This window comes from Panthera leo, chromosome C2, assembly GCF_018350215.1.
Source record: "Panthera leo isolate Ple1 chromosome C2, P.leo_Ple1_pat1.1, whole genome shotgun sequence".
NCBI lineage: Eukaryota > Metazoa > Chordata > Mammalia > Carnivora > Felidae > Panthera > Panthera leo.
Window position 1 is genome coordinate 74,632,830 of NC_056687.1, and position 18,956 is coordinate 74,651,785.

At 38.9% G+C, this 18,956-nt stretch overlaps 1 protein-coding gene across 1 annotated transcript in view; it reads left to right on the forward strand.

Annotated features, from left to right (window-relative positions):
• LOC122198822 (probable cation-transporting ATPase 13A4) overlaps positions 1-18,956 on the forward strand; it is a 147,966-nt gene that overhangs the window by 87,870 nt on the left and 41,140 nt on the right. Inside the window, exons 11-15 of the mRNA XM_042903637.1 lie at positions 8,411-8,545; positions 11,053-11,223; positions 12,289-12,446; positions 13,054-13,242; positions 15,736-15,797. Of these exons, the coding sequence (XP_042759571.1) occupies positions 8,411-8,545; positions 11,053-11,223; positions 12,289-12,446; positions 13,054-13,242; positions 15,736-15,797 (715 nt within the window). The remainder of the gene's footprint in view (positions 1-8,410; positions 8,546-11,052; positions 11,224-12,288; positions 12,447-13,053; positions 13,243-15,735; positions 15,798-18,956) is intronic.

Genomic DNA, 18,956 nt, shown 5'->3' on the forward strand with positions numbered 1-18,956 from the left:
ATAATTTATTGTCCAATTTGCTTCCATACAACACCCAGTGCTCATCCCAACATGAGACATCCTTTGCAAAATGAAGGGTTACAAGCTGGTACCTTCCTTGGAAATCCCCCACATTTGGGAAATTTGTTAAAGGTTAGGGTAGATTGAACAGATTTAACAATATTTAACAACTTTGTTGCATATGAAGTTGGGGAGTACAAGTAGGACACTTTCCTAAAGGACTGAATAGTCTGAATAACTCATTTCATCAAGAAATAATCCATAGTTTTCAAAATGGGATAGTAATTATGAATATAACCTGGTGGCAAAATTCTAGTCTTTCTTTATCCAACCCTTAGGTTGGAACACACCTGGTTCTCAGGAGGAGAGAGGGCTATAATTAACAACTACAATGCATACTTTTCTATCACACAGACAAGCAACAAAAAGCCATAAAATTTGTAGCCCAAACAGAAACGATTTGGGTCCCAGGATCATAATGTTACATAGAATGCAGGGTGATGCCCCCTGTCACCCTTCCTCTCAGACCTCCAAGTGATGGGGTTCTTTCCAAAAGGGGAATGTCCTTCATGAGAGAGAAAAAAAGCCACATTCAGATTAAATTAAGTGCCGTGTTTTTGTTTGAACAATTGGTAGCAAAAACCAGGCTGTTTGCTTAGCTTTATTTACTTATGGTGGCTAAGAGTTTGGGGTTGCTGCTGGCAAATTGGGTGCTTAGCAGGGTTTATAACCAACTTAGCTTTGGTGAGTGGAAGAACATGTCTTTGAACTCATAAATAATCAGCAACACTGCCACTATATTCCTTTCATGAGACAATCGGTGAAGTCCTTGGTGGCTAGCTGATAACCATGAATGTATTGTTTTTGTTTCTGTTTTTCTCCAGGTGTAAAAGGCCTCCTCCAGACTAGACATCATTAATGAGGCTTCTAATGGACAAATATACTTTCAATCTTTCAGGACAATCCTTTGCTTCCTACTGTAAATTAGTATCGATCTGGTCTTCTAGTTATTTCTCCTTTCAGGCACAATAGGAAAATTAATGTAATAAGTAAAGTTCTGCCTGCTGTGAAGCTTTTCTTCTTCACGGTCATTCTGGGACCCTTTTAAGCCAGGATCTAAAACCATGAAATATTTGGGATTCTTTCTTGTCTGTTAATGATCACAAAAAAAACTTCGCCTGAGGTCTTTGATGTACAATGAGGAACAGACAACAGAATGACAAAATTGGGAAGACATGTTGGGAGATGAGAAAAATGTTCTTAAAATTCACTTGGATTTTAAAAATCTGATTGAGTCTTATTTTGTTTATAACTCTTCTACTTGATAATTGAATCTTGTTGGAAACTCATAATTTATAACGGCCAGTCATATCAGATAACGTTAAATTCATGATAGACAGGTAAAGGTTCTGGTTTTTAGTCTCCCTCAGAGATTAATAGAAACAAACAAACAAAAACTACATTGGATTCTAGAATGTTCATAGTTTTAGGTTTCTTATTTAGATCTATATTGTATTTTGAATTTTTTTAAAGATTGAAGTTCATTTTTTTTTTTTTTTTTTTGCAAATAGACATTCAAATGTTCCAATATCATTTGTTGAAAAGACTATCCTTTCTTCACTCAGTTGCCTTTGCATCTTGGTAAAAAATCGGTTGTTCTTATACAGGCGGATCTGTTTCTAGACTCCCTATTCTATTCTACTGATCTGTCTGTCTTTATACCAAAGCCACAAGGTGGCTTTATAATTAGTCTTAAAATAGCATAATGTAGTCATCCAACTTTGTTCTCTTTTTCAGAGTTGCTTTGGTGATATTGGGCCCTTTGCATTTTCATAGGACTGTTAGAATCATCCTGTCAATTTCTAACAACAAAAAAAACCATGATGAGATTTTGATTAGGATTGTGTGAAATCTGTAGATCAATTTGTGGAAAGTTGACATATTAATAAATTTGAGTCTTCTGACCTATGGACATAGTATGTCTCTCCATTTATTTGATTTTGGTTAATTTGGTCTTCTTTCTCTCAGCAGTATTTCACAGTTTTTGGTGTGTGGGCCTTACACATACTCTCTAAGATTCATTCCTAAATATTTCATGATTTTGATGGTCTTGTGAATGGTATTTTTAAATGTAAATGTTCAATTGTTCATTTGCCAGTAGTTTCCTCAAATGCATGTGATGATTCATCTCTAAGCACTCTTGGGTCTGTATTCTGAACTCATAGAGACCTCTGGATTTTGTCTGGGTTCCCCTTCCCTGCACAGTGGCCTGGGAAGTCTCTAAAGGCAGTAAGCTAAGCAATTGCAAGGCACTCACTTGTTTTCTGTCTTTTGTTGCTTATGTTCAGTGCCCCAAAACCATTGTTTCACATATTTTGTATGGGTTTGGTTGTTTCTGGTGGGAAGATAAATCTGTTCTTTTTTACTACTTCTTGGCTGGAAGTGAATCTTGACCTTTTAAAAATAACCTGGTCATTTTCTTGCTTAATTTTTTATGATGAAACATTTCGCATACAGACAATAATGGAGAGAATACAATGACACCCATGTAGCTTTCACTCAGAATCAATGATTATCAGCTCATTGAATCTTTTTTTTCCAACTGTCTTACTACCTCCTTCACTCTAGATTTATTTTGTTGCTATTCCAGATATCACGTGATTTCATTTGAAAAAAAATTCAGTATATATGCAAAATATAACAATTCCTTTTAAATTTCTTTACCTAAAAAAAATAAAGTAGCTCCATAATTTAAAAAATCAATTATATAGAAGTATTCAAACTTTCTTAGTTGAGTCACCAGTGTGTGTTTATACATGTATATACATCTTCAAATCAGGATCTAAATAAAGTCCACATACTGCAAATGATTGGTAAGTCTCCTCTAGTTTATTTTTTATAATAATTTTTTAAATGCTTATTTTTAGAGAGATAGAGCATTGGAGAGAGAGAGAGAGAGAGAGAGAGAGAGAGAGAATTCCCAGCAGGCTCCACACTGTCAGCATGGAGCCGACTTTCACAAACTGTGCGATCATGACCTGAGCCCAAATCCAGAGTCAGATGCTTAACCAACTACACCACACAGGGGCCCCAAGTCTCAAGTTTATTTTAACTCTACACATCCCCTCCTCCATATCTTACATTTTCCTTGCACATTTTTTTGTTGTTGTTGAAGAAAGGAAGTGCTTCATCCTGTGGGTTCTACAGTTTGGGTTATGTTGATTGCATATTCATAAAATTATTTAACTTGATTTTCTATTGCTTGCAATTCCTGTAAATTGGTAGTTAGATCCAAGGCTTGAGTTTTTGGCAAGAATACTTTATAGTTGATGTAGTGAACATTTTTTTTAAGTTTATTTATTTATTTTGAGAGGGAAGGAGAGAGAGAACTCATGAGCAGGGGAGAGGCAGAGAGAGAGAGAGAGAGAGAGAGAGAATATCTCAAGAAGGCTCCACACTGTCAGAGCAGATGTGGGGCTCAATCTCAGGATGGTGAGATCATCCTGAGCTGAAATCAAGAGTCAGACCTTTCACCAACTCAGCCACCCAGGCACTCTGATATTGTGAACTTCTAAAATGGGAGGTGCATACTATCTGATTATCTTCTTTTTGTGACATTAGCAAACAAATGTTTATGACCTAGATTTACTATTTCATTAGGAGTTTCAAATTTCTACTTGTATCATACCATCTTCACATACTAAGCGGAATATTTCAGTAAAGAAAAACCCTCCTCAACTATTTCATTACCCTGAGATTCAGTTTGTTTAAGAAATAAAAGATTAATATTTGATTATTTTTTTTTTATGTACCAGCTTTCAAAATAATGGGTTGATCCTCTAGCATTATCCAAAGAATTTTTTTTTTAGAGTCAATATGGATGTATAATGTTAAACGTTGTTGGTATATTTCTCTCCATGGCAATTTTTATTCTTACTGTGCTCAAATTGTCTCATCTTTGGCCGTTGAGTGCCTCCTCAGGTTGGCTTGTGAATTCTTTTGCCATGACTTCAGCAGTCTTTGAAAATTTTATTGCTTTCTGATATGGTATGATATTCCACGTTCATCTGGAACAGTTCTGCTCTAAACCTGGACACATCCATTTTTCCAAAGAGCTCTTAGTAATTAATGGTAGTTAGAGACCTCAAACAGTGCACTGGAAGTGCTCGTTTCTACGTGTTAGTCACTGTTGCTAGGCCTTTTTAGGAGACAGATGTAGGAAATAATTTATTTCTTTTTTTAAATGTTTATTTATGTTTGAGAAAGAGAGAGAAACAGAGTGTGAGCAGGGGAGGGGCAGAGAGAGAAGGAGACATGGAATCCGACACAGGCTCCAGGCTCTGAGCTGTCAGCACAGAGCCCAACGCAGGACTCGAACTCACGAACCGCGAGATCATGGCCTGAACCGAAGTCAGCACTTAACTGACTGAGCCACCCAGGCACCCAGGAAATAATTTCTTAAAGATACAATACATTATGAGTTCATACTGGCCTTTCTAATTCAAGTTTAGAGCTATGGGCTTTTTACTTAACTTTGTTGATTGTTGATTGTTGATTGTTGATTGTCTCTCCTTTATCTCAAGTGTCCTGATTCTCAATGATAGCAACAAATTACTCATTTGCTCTGTTCCTTATACACACTAATCTTAGAATAGCAAACCAAGACACGCTGCGGGAATGTAATTCCTAAAAACAATTTCATGTTTTGTTGGAATTCTTCTTTTCTCCCACTTATGATATGCCATTTCAAATGTACAAATTATACATTTTTTAAAAAAAAAATATGTTTCAGAGTTACTCAAAATGATTCTTCTCTGTTTATGTCAACAATTTGATAGGGTCATCCCATTCATTTTGCCTTAGGTTTTTAGTGTTAGCTTTTCAAATTTGTTTTTTGTATTCCCTTATGTAGATATTACACAAATATATATTGTATAAAATATAAATGTATAAATTTAATAAAATTATATATATAATGTATAAATTATAAATTAGATAAAATGTGTATTATGATTACATAAACTATCTGCATGGTTCAAAAGATCTTAAAGGTCTTAAATCCATAAGACAAGACATTTGGGAGAGTCAGGCTCCTATCCCTCTTTATCTACCTTGTATAATCTCTATAGGAATCATTTTTGTTTGCTTTTGATTTATTCTTACATTTAACGGATACAAAAGTTATATATAATATCCATATCTGTATCGCATGTATCCAGAAGATTATATATATTTATACTGCTGTTTAGATGACAGGGATATACCGTACACATTTAACTTACATTTCCTGGTGTGTATGTTTTACATGCTTTATTTTAATTGAAGTATAGTTGACATAGAATGCTATATTAGTTTCAGGTGTATTTATATACTTAACTGTGTTTCATAGAGAGTCTTTCATAATGGGATAAAGAAATAGTTTTCGTGTGTGATTTCAGCTGTATAGTACTCTTGTGTATGGCGGAGCCATTGTTTATTCAACCAATTCTCTATTGAAGTATGTTTTTTATTGTTGTTTTTTAGTTTTTACTATTACAGATAGTGCTGAAGTAAAAAGGCTTGTTGTGCATATGTCTTTTCATATTGCCACCAGTTTATCTTTGGCATTGATTTCAAGAAGTAAAATTGCTGAGTTAAAGGATGGATGTGTGTATGTACTTTTGCTAGGTACATATTGCTAAATTTCTTTCCATGGAGATGGTACCAACTTGCATTTGCACCAGAAATTGTGAGAGTGCCTGTGTCTTCATGGCCTTGTCAACGGACTATGCCGGCAAACTTTTAGATTTTTCTAATTAGATAGATGGGCAATGTTATATGTATATGTTTATTTATTTTTTCTTTTTTAAGGGAATAACTTGACTCTTAGAGAAAAGTTGCCAGAATAGTTCAAATAACTTTTTCCCTGAGCAATTTGAGAGTAAGTTGCCAAACTAAGGCTCCATGACTCTTACCTATTTTAGTGTGTGTTTCTTAAAGACAAGGACGTTCTTCTACATAAATGACAGTGTAGCCGTTAATATCAGGAAGTTAATATTGATATATTAATAGAAACTGATACTCAGACCCTATTTGAATTTTCCCAGTGGTTAATAATGTTCTTAATAGAAAAGGATTTGGGATCACACAATGGTGTTGTTCAACATATCTCTTTATTTTTCAATCTTCCCTTGATTTTCATGACTTTGATTCCTTTCACTCTGATTATTTTGTAGAAAGTCTCACAATCTGGATTTGTCTGATGTTTCCTAATAGTTAAATTCAGGTTATGCATTTTTGGCTGGATATCACAGAAGTGATGCTATGTCCTTGTTGCTTCCTCTCAAGTGCTACATAATTTAAATTTGTCCTATTACTGGTGATGTTAATTTGGATTACTTTGCTAAATAGTACCTGCCAGGTTTCTCCACTGTAAATTTACTCTTTTCCCCTTTGTAATTAATAAATATTTTGTTGAGAGATACTTTGAGATGATATAAATAAACTCTCCTCATTAAATTTACCCACTAGTTGTAGTATCCATTGCTATTTCTTGGCTAAATTATTACTTTGATGGTTGCCAAATGGTGATTTTCTAATTTTATCTTTTCTCCTACATTAATTGTAAAGTTACTGTAGGAAAAAACTATCTTTCTCCTCATTTATTCATCCATGTGCTTATATCATATGGACTCATGAATTCCTATTTTATTTGATGGGTCATAGTTCATTTATCTTTATTTACTGTGATGCTCAAATTGTTACACATTTAGGCAGTGAAAGCCTGTTAAATTGGTTTTGATGTTTTTTCTTTCTCCATATTTCCTTGAGCAACAAAATGTTCTAGCTTATATGATACTTTTCTTGACCCAGCCTTATAATCAGCCATTTCCTTAAGGAATAAGGATTCTTTTTGGGGAGAGGAATAGAATTTAGAAACCAAAATTTGGGCACTAGATATGCACATTATTATTGGGGTTTCACTGCCCCCAGGCCCTCTCAGAGAACAGAATTAGTGAATATATGTATATCAAAAGATAAGCAAACGTATTTTATATATGCGTGTTCTTACATACACATACATTTACATCTATATTATTTCCCTATTTATCTATTGAAAACTGTCAGTTTACATTGTTGTCTCTAATTCTAATCTAATACCAAAGAGTTTATTCTAGGTTTATTTCCATCTATATTTGTAAGTTCCTTTCTTTATGAGAAACCTGACTCCTATTAGCCTCATTATATCTACTTATTCTATCAATCCCTGCTGAGCGGAACCCAACATCCATCATTACTGATGCCCTCCCCTACTTCCATGTAGACCCCTTTTTCACCCTTCTTGGATTCCAACATCCCACACCAGGCCACTGTCACCAATGTGGCCCTTCTCTCCCTCCTTGGGCTCTGACACCCTGCGCCGGGTCACGTAAACACCTGTCCATTCTGCTTAGGCTCCAAAACTTGTAGCAGGCTGCCCCCACACCCCACACCACCCAACCTTCTGCAAGGATGCCTATCTTATTTAACCCCTCTAGCTTTAGGATGGAGCAAGGAAGGAAAAAAGTAAAAGAAAGCAGACGGGAGGAAAGGAAGAAAGGTAGGTAGGAGGGAAGGAACTTTCATTTTTTAAATTATGAGTAAGAATGAGATCTCTTCAAATGTTTAGCATGCCATTTGCATTGTGCGTATGCCTCTATGCGTATGTGTGTGTGTGTGTGTGTGTGCATGTATGAACTGTTAACATCTCTAGCAATTTTGCTATAGTCATTTGCTGTACATCTCTTTTTTCAGGAATTCTTTATATATTAGGAATATTAATCTTTTGTAATATAATGTACTGTAAATTTCAAATATGTTTTCTAAACTTGTCTTTAGGTTTTTTCTCTGTTTTCATTTTATGCAATTTATTACTTTTTTCTCTTATTGTTCTCAGATTTTGAATCAACATTGAGGAATAGTTTCCTTTTTTAAAAATATAATGTATTCTCAAGTTAGCTAACATACAGTGTATATAGTGTGCTCTTGGCTTCAGAAGTAGATTCCCACGATTCATTGCTTACATACAACACCCAGCCCATTCCAACAAATGCCCTTCTCAATGCTTATCACCCATTTTCCCCTCTCCCCTACCCCCTCATCAACCCTCAGTTTGTTCTCTGTATTTAAGAGTCTCTTATGGTTTGCCTCTCTCGCTGTTTGAAACTATTTTTCCCCTTCCCTTCCCCCACGGTCTTCTGTTAAGTTTCTCATATTCCACCTATGAGTGAAAACATGATATCTGTCTTTCTCTGCCTGACTTATTTCACTGAGCATAATACCCTCCAGTTCCATCCACGTTGCTTTTTCATTGATTTCCAATTAAGCTAGATGTTGGACTAGTTGTTGTGAGAAAAAAATCTGACTTGACTCTGCCATCTCACACTTTCAGCTGGAATCCAAGAGCTGGAATCACGCTTCCTGGTACCCGGAGATCTATTAATTTTGACGGGGAACAAAGTGCAAATGCCATGCGATGCCATCCTGATTGATGGCAGCTGTGTGGTAGATGAAGGCATGCTGACAGGTACGGTTCTGTCTCACGACTTACAGCCTTGGCAAGCTCTCCCAGGTTCCTTCTCTATCAGAACAACAGTGGCAAAGCTGGGGCTTGCTGTGGGATATTACACTCCCACAATTCTTACTTGACTGTCCTGCTCTGGATGGGAGAGTTCAAATTAAAGCTGCTTTCTGTGTCCTATGTTTGATACAGTTGTAATTTTCTGAGTGCTTAGCATTTTCTTCTTGAACAAAGGTTATTGCAACCCTGTCGCTTTACCTTAAAAGACTGTAGAGATCATTAGACATTTCAAATCATCTGTGACTTTTATGTTCCGTATTTTCACATAAATTGTATCTTTTGATAAACTTGGAAGATATGAAAGCTATTGATGACATCCTGAAACCCAGAAGGTCAAGTCCAAGCTCTTCCCTGCCTTGGCTTGAATATGTGAAAAGGTTCACGACAAAGGATTTGTCACACATCTGCTGCCTGAAAACACACTGGGACTTTAGGACTAATTGAATTTCATTTTTAAGTAGTATGCTGCTAGAGCAGGGAGGGACCTTAGAGGTCACTGCATCTCATGGATATGGAAGCTGAGGTCCAGAGAGAAGAGACCTTGAGATCACAGTGCTTCAAGTTCTCACGAGTGCACATTTGAGGAGATGTTGTGCCAACATTTCTGTAAGATAAAGAAGAATCATAAAGTTTTTTTCACAGATGGACTAGGGGGCTGAGAAGACACATTGACATACTGTGGTTCCCACTGAAGCCAAAATTGAATCCATTTCTCTAGGACAGACCAGGAAGGCATGAAATGGAGACAAGAACATGTATCTTTCTTCTATGTAACGTTACCAAAAAATGTTTTTTTATTTTTTTATTAAAAAAGGTTTTTTTAATGTTTATTTATTTTTGGAGACAGAGAGAAACAGAGCATGAACAGGGGAGGAGCAGAGAGAGAGGGAGACACAGAGTCGGAAACAGTCTCCAGTCTCTGAGCTGTCAGCACAGAGCCCAACATGGGGCCCGAACTCACGAACTGTGAGATCATGACCGAGCCAAAGTCAGACACTCAACCGACTGAGCCACCCAGGCGTATGGTCTCCCCCCACCCCAATTTTTTTAATGCGTGGCAGGCCATGTTTCTTCATATAAGGAATCCGTAGATTTGTAAAATTCCTTTAGTGCTGGGACCTCTGCAATGCTAAGTACCTTTCTTCTGGCAAAAAGTGGCCCTACTACAGTGGGACATATCTCTGACTTTGTACTGCCCACTTTTCAAAGGCCAGTGGAAGGCTTTACAAGGTTTATTCCACAGATCAGACCCTAATTACTTCCTCAACATCATTCACCACCCTGTATTAGCACTTCAACCCACTGCCATCTGCTCCTTCCATGTCACTGGCAGCAGTCACCCATGTCCCAATTGCCAAACCCAATGGATTCTTTAGATTTCTCTTCTTGTTGACCTCTCTGCTGCCTTTGATGATTCTGACCATCTTTCCTTTTGGAAAACTCTCTTCTCCCTAACTGTCCAAGATAGCGCCCTGCCCATGCTGCTCCTGATTGTTGGTAGTGCTCAGAGCTATGTCCTAGTCCTATCCTCTTCTATCCTCACTCTTGGTCCCTCAGTAATCTTCTCTCTCCTGTGACTTTAATCATAGCCTGTAAGGTGGTGAACTTTGACTAAATGTCTCTGGTCTAGGCCTCTCCCTTGAACTCCAGACTCAAATAAATAAATGCAAGACGTCTCAACATAGCCATCCCACAAGACATCTCCAACTCATGGTGAACATAAAGCAACTCTTCCTTCCTCCTAAATCCCTCTGTTGATGACTAATGCCACCCTCTGCTCATTTCCCCAAGTTGGAAACCAAGAAGCCATTTTGAATTTCTCTGTTCCTATGACCTCCCAATATAAAACTCTCCCCAAGTTTTGTAACTTCTTACCTTCTTATTTCTCAGCTCCTGGACTTCCTTTTACTCTCACTGCCTGCTGCCATAAGTCAGACTTTGTTCTCTCCATCTGGATGTCCAGCTTCCAACCTCACCAGACTTCAATCCATTCCCTGTACTGCAGATAGAGTACTCTCTCTCTTGTACATGAATATGATATTACTCTCCTGAAAAAAACACTTAAATATCTCCCCACTCCCTTCTGCCACTAATGCCTACAAAAACCATGTAAACACTTAAATATGTGCACCTAGGGCTTCCCTGCTTTGGTTTCCTGCACAGGTCTCATGGCCCCTCACTCCCCATGCCCCACATTCTGGACCTCACAACTTGCTATTCCCTACACAGCTATTTCTAGCCTTCTTTAATGTCCTTGTTGGATGTTACAATACTTATAGTATTTATAATACATTATTCTTATTTATTGGGACTAAAAGTCTCCTAAAAAACAATCTCCTTGTATCCCTAATACCTAGGGTTGTCCCTGCCACCCCCTGCAGGCTTATAACAAACGTCCACCGCATGCCTAGTGAGTGCATACGTGATTTAAATGAGATGTTTGTTTTCTATAGGAGAAAGTATTCCAGTCACTAAAACTCCATTGCCCAAGATGGAGAGCTCCATGCCCTGGAAAACGCAGAGTGAAGCCGACTATAAAAGGCATGTCCTTTTCTGTGGGACAGAGGTTATCCAAGCTAAGGGAGCGTGCTCCGGGACCGTGAGGGCGGTGGTGCTGCAGACTGGTGAGTGAGCATCCCTTCTTTGGTATGTTACTTTAATGAAATATTTTTGCTCAGTGTGTCTAGTGCCTGAAATCTATTAGGTAAGCAATAGTCTTTCGATAACGAACCAAACCTATTAAAGTTCCATATTTCAAGTGTGAATTGCACTATGGCACATGCCTTTTAGTCAACAAAATACCTATGACAATAATTACTATTAACATGTTTTGTAGTTTAGAAACTATCTCTATATATCAAACCTGCACAGCAAAGATGCTTGTTCCCACTTCGTACATAAATAGGCTGAGGTCAGCACAATCTGAACAAACTTAAAAAAAAAAAAAAAAATCACATAGCTAGTCACTGAAAGACCTGGGTCTAGAACTTAGATCTTTTAGCCCCAAATCCCAAGTTTTTCTAGCCAGGGTTAGAAATTGAAAACTTAGGCGCCTGGGTGGCTCAGTCGGTTAAGCGTCCAACTTCAGCTCAGGTCATGATCTCACGGTTCGTGGGTTCAAGCCCTGCATTGAGCTCTGTGCTGACAGCTCGGAGCCTGGAGCCTGTTTCGGATTCTGTGTCTCCCTCTCTCTCTGCCCCTTCCCCACTCGTGCTCTGTCTCCCTCTGTCTCAAAAATAAATAAACATTAAAAAATTTTTTAAAAAGAAATTGAAAACTTGACACTGAAAAGTATTAGAAATTAAGTCCATCAGTATTTACTGGGTCCTATGGTTTAATTTCAAGTAACGTGTGTGTGTGTGTGTATGTGTGTGTGTGAGTCGTTTCCTTAAAATGAAGTTATATTGGGCAAGGCTGTGTTCTGATCCCAGTGTGGTGGTTTCCTATCTCTGGGTCACATTGATTTTGAAAGTAGAGAGAAGAAAGATCAGAAGGGAATAGGCTCTGAAAAAGTAAGATATTTCCATTCTAGCACTCAGGTGTCTTCCCAATTATCCTTTAATTGTGTTTGGGTTTAAGCACTGTTGAAATATCTCTAGAGAAAAACAAAGGCCATGTTGAGGCTTAGAAGCGTGCTAGTAGTAAGATTTGTCATCCTAAGAATGTGGATTGTGTGTTTGTTACTTCAGGATTCAACACTGCAAAAGGCGACCTCGTGAGATCCATTCTGTACCCGAAGCCAATGAATTTTAAGCTTTACAGGGATGCCATCAGGTTCCTCCTGTGCCTTGTAGGGACAGCAACCATTGGGATGATCTATACTTTGTGCGTCTATGTGCTCAACGGGGTAAGTTGCTTTTGTTCTTTTACTACATGCACACGTAACACTCATGGAGGTATAATTTATACTCTGCATGTTAACCTTAATCTCAGCTATGGTTTATAAACCTGGGAAACAAAGCCAAACACTGATACCTGCACATGTACTCACAGTTCGCCAATATGAGAGATTGATCCCCAAGTAATATTATAACAATCAGAACTAGAGGGGCAAAACGCTGTTTCCTGAGCTACCAACAGTGCCTCTCATCTTGTACACTTCTTACACCATTTTTTCATTTTCAATCTGAGAATATGTTTATCCCAGTAACATAGTATTTTGGCATTACTAAATAAGGAGCTGAAAATAAAACCTGGATACCCCATGTTGGTGAGGCCATGGCAAATTTGTACATTGTTCTCTGCTGGTAGCAGCAATGACTCATTACAAACTGTTTCATTGCACTTTGGAAAATCTATGAGAGCCATAAACCGTGCATACTTTGTGACCCACTCATATCATTTCTGGGAATCTGACCTAAGGAAGTAAACAAAAAGGAGGAAAAAAGTCATATGCACCACGCTGTTCAGGACTGATTTACCTGTAATAGCTGAAGAGTGACTTTATGTCCCAGGAGCCTCCAGAGGAGGTGGTGAAGAAAGCCCTTGATGTCATCACAATTGCGGTCCCTCCTGCTCTACCTGCTGCTCTGACCACAGGCATTATCTATGCCCAGAAGAGGCTGAAGAAGAGAGGCATCTTTTGCATCAGCCCCCAGAGGATCAATGTATGTGGACAATTAAACCTTGTCTGCTTTGACAAGGTATGTGTGTTTCACCCTCATTATCATTGCCATTTTTATCATCGTTGTCATCGGGTAGAGGCGCTTCACACTTTTCTGGGGCAGGAAACACAGGATGTGTTATCTGCCTTCCTTTTATCTCTGGTTGGATGCGTAATCTAGGAAAGGCACGTCTCTTGAGCTTCCAGATTCTAGGGTTTAGAAGAGGGAGAGTAGGTACTGAATAAGCAGGTCTTTGAAAGTCCTTCCAGCTCAGTTAATTAAGGTAGCATTCTGTCCCTCCCCAGACAAAACCACATACAAGGAACAAAACTTAAACCCTTCACTATGATCCTTGCTTGACCACTACCATGGTCAAGGATATTGCCTAGCGTATAGTCAGTGCCCAATAAATATTTATTGGTTTAATAATGAATAAACAAATAATTAATAATGATAATGATGAATAATAATGAATAATGCATAATTATGAATAAATAATAATTAATCATAATAAATAATGAATGAATTAAAAAGGGAAGGATTTATTTAACTGTATTTTACTTGGGCAGTTGCACTTGGCTATAGGAAAGCTCCAATCAAATCCTTACTGTATTTTCCCATCTGTAGTATATTGCTTAAAATTATTCTTGACTATATGCCAGTTATTCCCAACCAGCCTCTTATTCTACCTCCTCCTGCATATATTCTTTTGGTCTGGTGTCTGCCTATACTGAGTGAGGGTAGGGGCTGTGAGAGCGTAAGGCAGGGATGATGGGCTGTCTTGTGTCCAGGTCTTCATTTATAAAGGGGATTGATGACTGCAGAGAGAGGTCAATGCCTTTGAAAGAAGTTTAACATTACAGTTCTCCTGGTAAGGAGAGGCACAGTCCTGTGGGCCATGGGAGGAATGGCAAGTTTGGATAAGGGATCTGAGGAAATGCCTAGACCAAGGCCTTTACTGGGGTCTCTACGGGGAAGGCAGGTCAGGGCAGGGTAAACAGCTTATGACTGGCTAGTTTGAACGATTTGGGTGAGCTTTGGGCTGCAGGGTGGTCTCTGGCCCTTGGCCCCAGGATGATGAAGGCAGCAGACTATTGCCTCCTGAGGAGTAGGGGCCAGGTGGATGATTAGTTTGCATGTCAAAGGCACGCGGAGTCCCTTACTATCTCTAAGAATTGGCTAGCCCAGGAGATGGAGTCTTTCCTTAGAAAGGTTTTTTAAGATGTCAAATCATCATAATATATAGAAAATTAATACAACACAAGGGTATAATAGGCAGGTGAATATGGGCAAATGAGTGGATTTAGGAACGCAATAGAGCCGGTGGTTTTGACCAGAGCAAGACGTCAGTAATGGGAGAGGTTTGTACACCTTTGCTATCTGGGTAAGACATTTGTATATACCTTTCAGGCAGTGCGGTACCTTTGAGAGTGGTTTTTGGTTCTGTTTTTGCTTTTTTAATTGTCGTTCTCCTTTTTCTTACTTTTGTTGTGGCAAAATGAACATTCCATAAAATTTACCGTTTTAACCATCTTTAAGTGGCTTTAAGTGCACTTACATTGTTGCGCAATCATCACCGCCATCCATCTTGAGAATTGTTCTATCTTCCCAAATGGAAACCCTGTGTCCATTAAACAGGACATTGAGGTTCTTGATGACAGAAAAGTAATAGGATCAGAGCTATATTACATGGTTACTGGACTATCAGAGAGACCTACCACGATCAGAAGGCTAACATGGCTCTTGCCAGCATTTCTGAATTATTTTGTGATCCAATTAGCATAACAAAGAAGAATGTTCTATTTGTGGGGTCATCTCATCCCTGCACTTGGCAAAAGAAGCAGGGGTGGGACAAATCATTATGACATGAATTTGCATAAAATAAGTAATAATTAGGGGTAATTATCATAATTTGCTCTTACTCTGTGTCAGACATTAAATCAAGCACTTTATTTGTATCATCTAATTTGACGTTCACAATAACCTCATCCGATTATAAGCACATTGTACAGGTAAGGGCTCCAAGTTTCAGAGGGATTAAATAACTCTCCCAGGTCATACAGCTAGTGTTTTAAACGAGTCCAAGCTCTTCATCATTATCCTGTACGGAGAGAAATACCAAAAAGCACCCTCTTTTACCTAACAGGTGTCAAAGAGCAAACCACCTGTTTAGAGCAGGGAAAAAGTCTACTCCCATTACTTATTTCTGATGACATACTTTTATCTTCTGCTGTAAAACCTGGGACTCACCCACTTTATAGCTCTTACAGGCTTACCAAGACTTTCCCATTAGATCCTCACAACCAGCCTCTGAAGTCTGTAAGACAGATACCGTTTTCTTCCTTTATTGCCAGCTTGGTACAACTGGTAGGAGCCGTCCAAGCTTCTGCCGAGGACCCCAGGATTCCCACCTGACTGTGTCCTTCCTTGAGGTGCTGATTTCAGTAACGTGTTTGTGACATATATTTCCCTGTTAAAACATACCTTATGGGCTGTCGCTTCAGAGTAAACCGAGCCCTCGTTTCTGTTTAGACAGGCACCTTAACAAGGGATGGTTTGGATCTCTGGGGAGCCGTACCCTGCGATAGGAGTGGGTGAGTACCTGGGACTGAATGCACTGGAGTTTCTCTTTTCCCAGAGAAAATACTCTGCATTTTCTCCTGAAAATTAATAATGAAGACATTTTGGCTTCAGAGCAGTGGTTGCCAGAGTGCCTTCATGTAATGTCTCTTTGGAGCACTTCCAAGTCTTACTGAAACATGCATAGCTCCCTACACCCTATCCCCTGCCCCATTCCACTCGCAAACCTAGGAGACAGAGGGGTTTCGCGTCTTTGCTAAGATGTGATTTGTAAAACCATTTTTAAATTTTTTTAATGTTTATTTATTTTTGAGCAAGCGAGAGGGAGAGAGAGAGAGAGAGAGAGCAGGGGAGGGGCAGAGAGAGAGGGAGACACAGAATCCAAAGAAGGCTCCAGGCTCTGAGCTGTCAGCACAGAGCCCAGATCATGACCTGAGCCAAAGTCAGATGCTTAACCAACTAAGCCACCCAGGCACCCTGCAAAAAAATCTTAAAACTGTAATTTGCTGTCAGCATATTAGTGAGGGGCCTGAAGTTGACCCAGTGTACCTGATTTGGAGAATACCAGGACACGGTCCCTCAGGGAGGTAACATTCCTTCTACAAACTGAAGCCTTTCAGTTTGCCTGGAAGGAGAACACTGCACTGACTTGTGCACAGTGAGTTTCAGGAAGAGCAGCAGCCGTGAACCCGTAGCTAATGCACTCATTTTCTTTGGTATTGCAGTTCTGGAAACTCCACCTTTTGGGTGCAGGGCAACTCCTCCTTTCTGGCCAGAAAAGACTCGTTTTTTTGGCAATTTTCAGCTCGGGGTGGTATGATTTGCATGGCTCTCTTGTGTGGCCCTCTTGTGGGCATGTCTGACATTGCACCCCCCCCCCCCCCCCCCGCTTTTTCTGGTCACTACCTCCACTTGCGAACAGAACACGAACCATCTGACTTTTACATTTTTTTTTAAATGAAAGTATTTCCCCCGTATCCTCACATCCTCCATCACAAAAGCATCTAATACATAAAAGGTACATTGTGGTTCTTCTTATATGCAGGTGACCTATAATTTATCCACAAAATATTTTAATTACATGTGTGTAATACATTGTCATATGAAAATATTATTTATAAGCAAGTGTATTTCCTGGGTTAACAAATAGATCTCAGTGCTTCTAGCCACTTTGGTCCACAGGAGAAACCTCTTATAAATATTAAACGTTCTCAAGTTCTTTTCATTTTGTCTCAAACATAGATTTAGATATAGACCTGGTCTTCCTGTTCATTTGTATGTTTCCGCTTCAGCTTCCACAAAAAATGTATGTATTTGTTCAAATACGTAAGCATCCTGAGAGTAGTTGGTCTTTTATTTATATTTGTGTTCCTAGTGCTGTAGCACTATACCAGGCACATGGGCACACATAACAGTTGCCCAGCAAATGTTTAATTAAAATGAACTTACTATGTTCCACCTTTTTTTTTTTTTTAATGTTCCATCTTTTGAATGCTTTTCCACTTATTGAATTCAGGCATCCTCTTATTCACAAAACTTTCTTTTCTAAAAGTAACCTGTCAGGGGCGCCTGGGTGGCTAAGTCGGTTAAGCGGCCGACTTCAGCTCAGGTCGTGATCTCGCGGTCCGTGAGTTCGAGCCCCACGTCGGGCTCTGTGCTGACAGCTCGGAGCCTGGAGCCTGCTTCTGTTTCTGTGTCTCCCTCTCTCTCTGCCCCTCCCCTGTCCGCGCTCTGTCTCTCTCTGCCTTTCAAAAATGAATAAATGTTAAAAAATAAATAAATAAATAAATAAATAAATGTAACCTGTCAAATTGAAATTAAAACATTGATACAATGTTTAAGTTATTGATTGATTAATTAAGCCTGCTACTCTTGCTTCCTAAAAGGAAAATTTAAAATTTGAAAAGAAAGATTGCCAAATTTAATTAATAACATCAGAGAAAACCTACTCAATACTAGGTAGAAGTCAGCATTTGACTTACAGGCTATTAAATATCTTCTTGTAAAAGCTAAGCTCATCTTTAATAATTCTTTTCCAAAAATTCCTGCCCAATGTGCCAGATACTTCAAGAACCATTAGAAGGCCACCTGGGCTACTTGAGCAGGATCAATCATAAACATTCAAATAAAAATACAAGGACAAGGATGAGAGAGAGTTCTATTTATTTGTTATAAAAACAAGAGTTTGGCCCAGTCCCCAGGAACTCAGAATTATATATTCAGAATTACGTAGCAATGGCAATATGTGTGCCAACTTAAAAATAAGATTTTTTTCCCTTAATCTGTGTTTGCTTTTCAGTGTGAGCTTAAGCATCTGTGTTAATCACGCTGCTGGTGATTGCTTAATGTGTACTAAAATACTGGGGGACATGTTGGAAACCACTAAGACAACTTGAACTACTGATACATAATAATAAATATAATCAACAGGGTCAGTAATCAGCCAAGAGGTTTTTGAACTTGTAGGGAAACTTGAATGAGGAAGCCAGGAAGAAATACGCCTGGATTATGAGTTAGCTCTGTGATGGGGAGGCTTTCGGGAATAAAAGCCTAGAGCAAACTAAGGCCATATTTAAAGAAATTCAGTGTCCATATCATGGGAAATAATAATCTGATCCTGGAGAGCATGTTTTAAGACAAAATGTGACACATAAAAACTTTTCCAGTAATGAGTAATTAGGGTGGTAGAGAGGTCTGGAAACTGCACATTGGAGGCACAGCTAGAGGTCCTATGTAGCCCCAGAGGAAAAAGAGATAATAGGGCCACAGCTGAGCTGGTCCACAAATCTGAAACAAGAGCATGTAGACTCTGGCCCCTTGGAAGCACCTGCCCCTCTGAGGTCCCCCACGTAGGATGGGCTGCTTTGTGGACCACCTACGGTGCTCCACGTGTAAGACATGACAGCGAGGCTTCAAAGGACATGCATCTAGTAAACCTGAGGCCACACTTGATGACTTCATCTCTGACTTAGTGAAAGAACCCTGCATGTGACAATTGGAGTTGTACCTCAGTAGGTTTTAGACGAGGCTAGTTTCTATAAAAAAATGATGGTGATGACGGACGCTAGATGTCAGGACGGAAGAGGGGGACAAAATGTCCTTTTCAAAAATGCTTTTTTTTTAAAGTTCTTTATCATTAAAGTCTTTTGGTTTTCCAGTAATTGACTCATTCA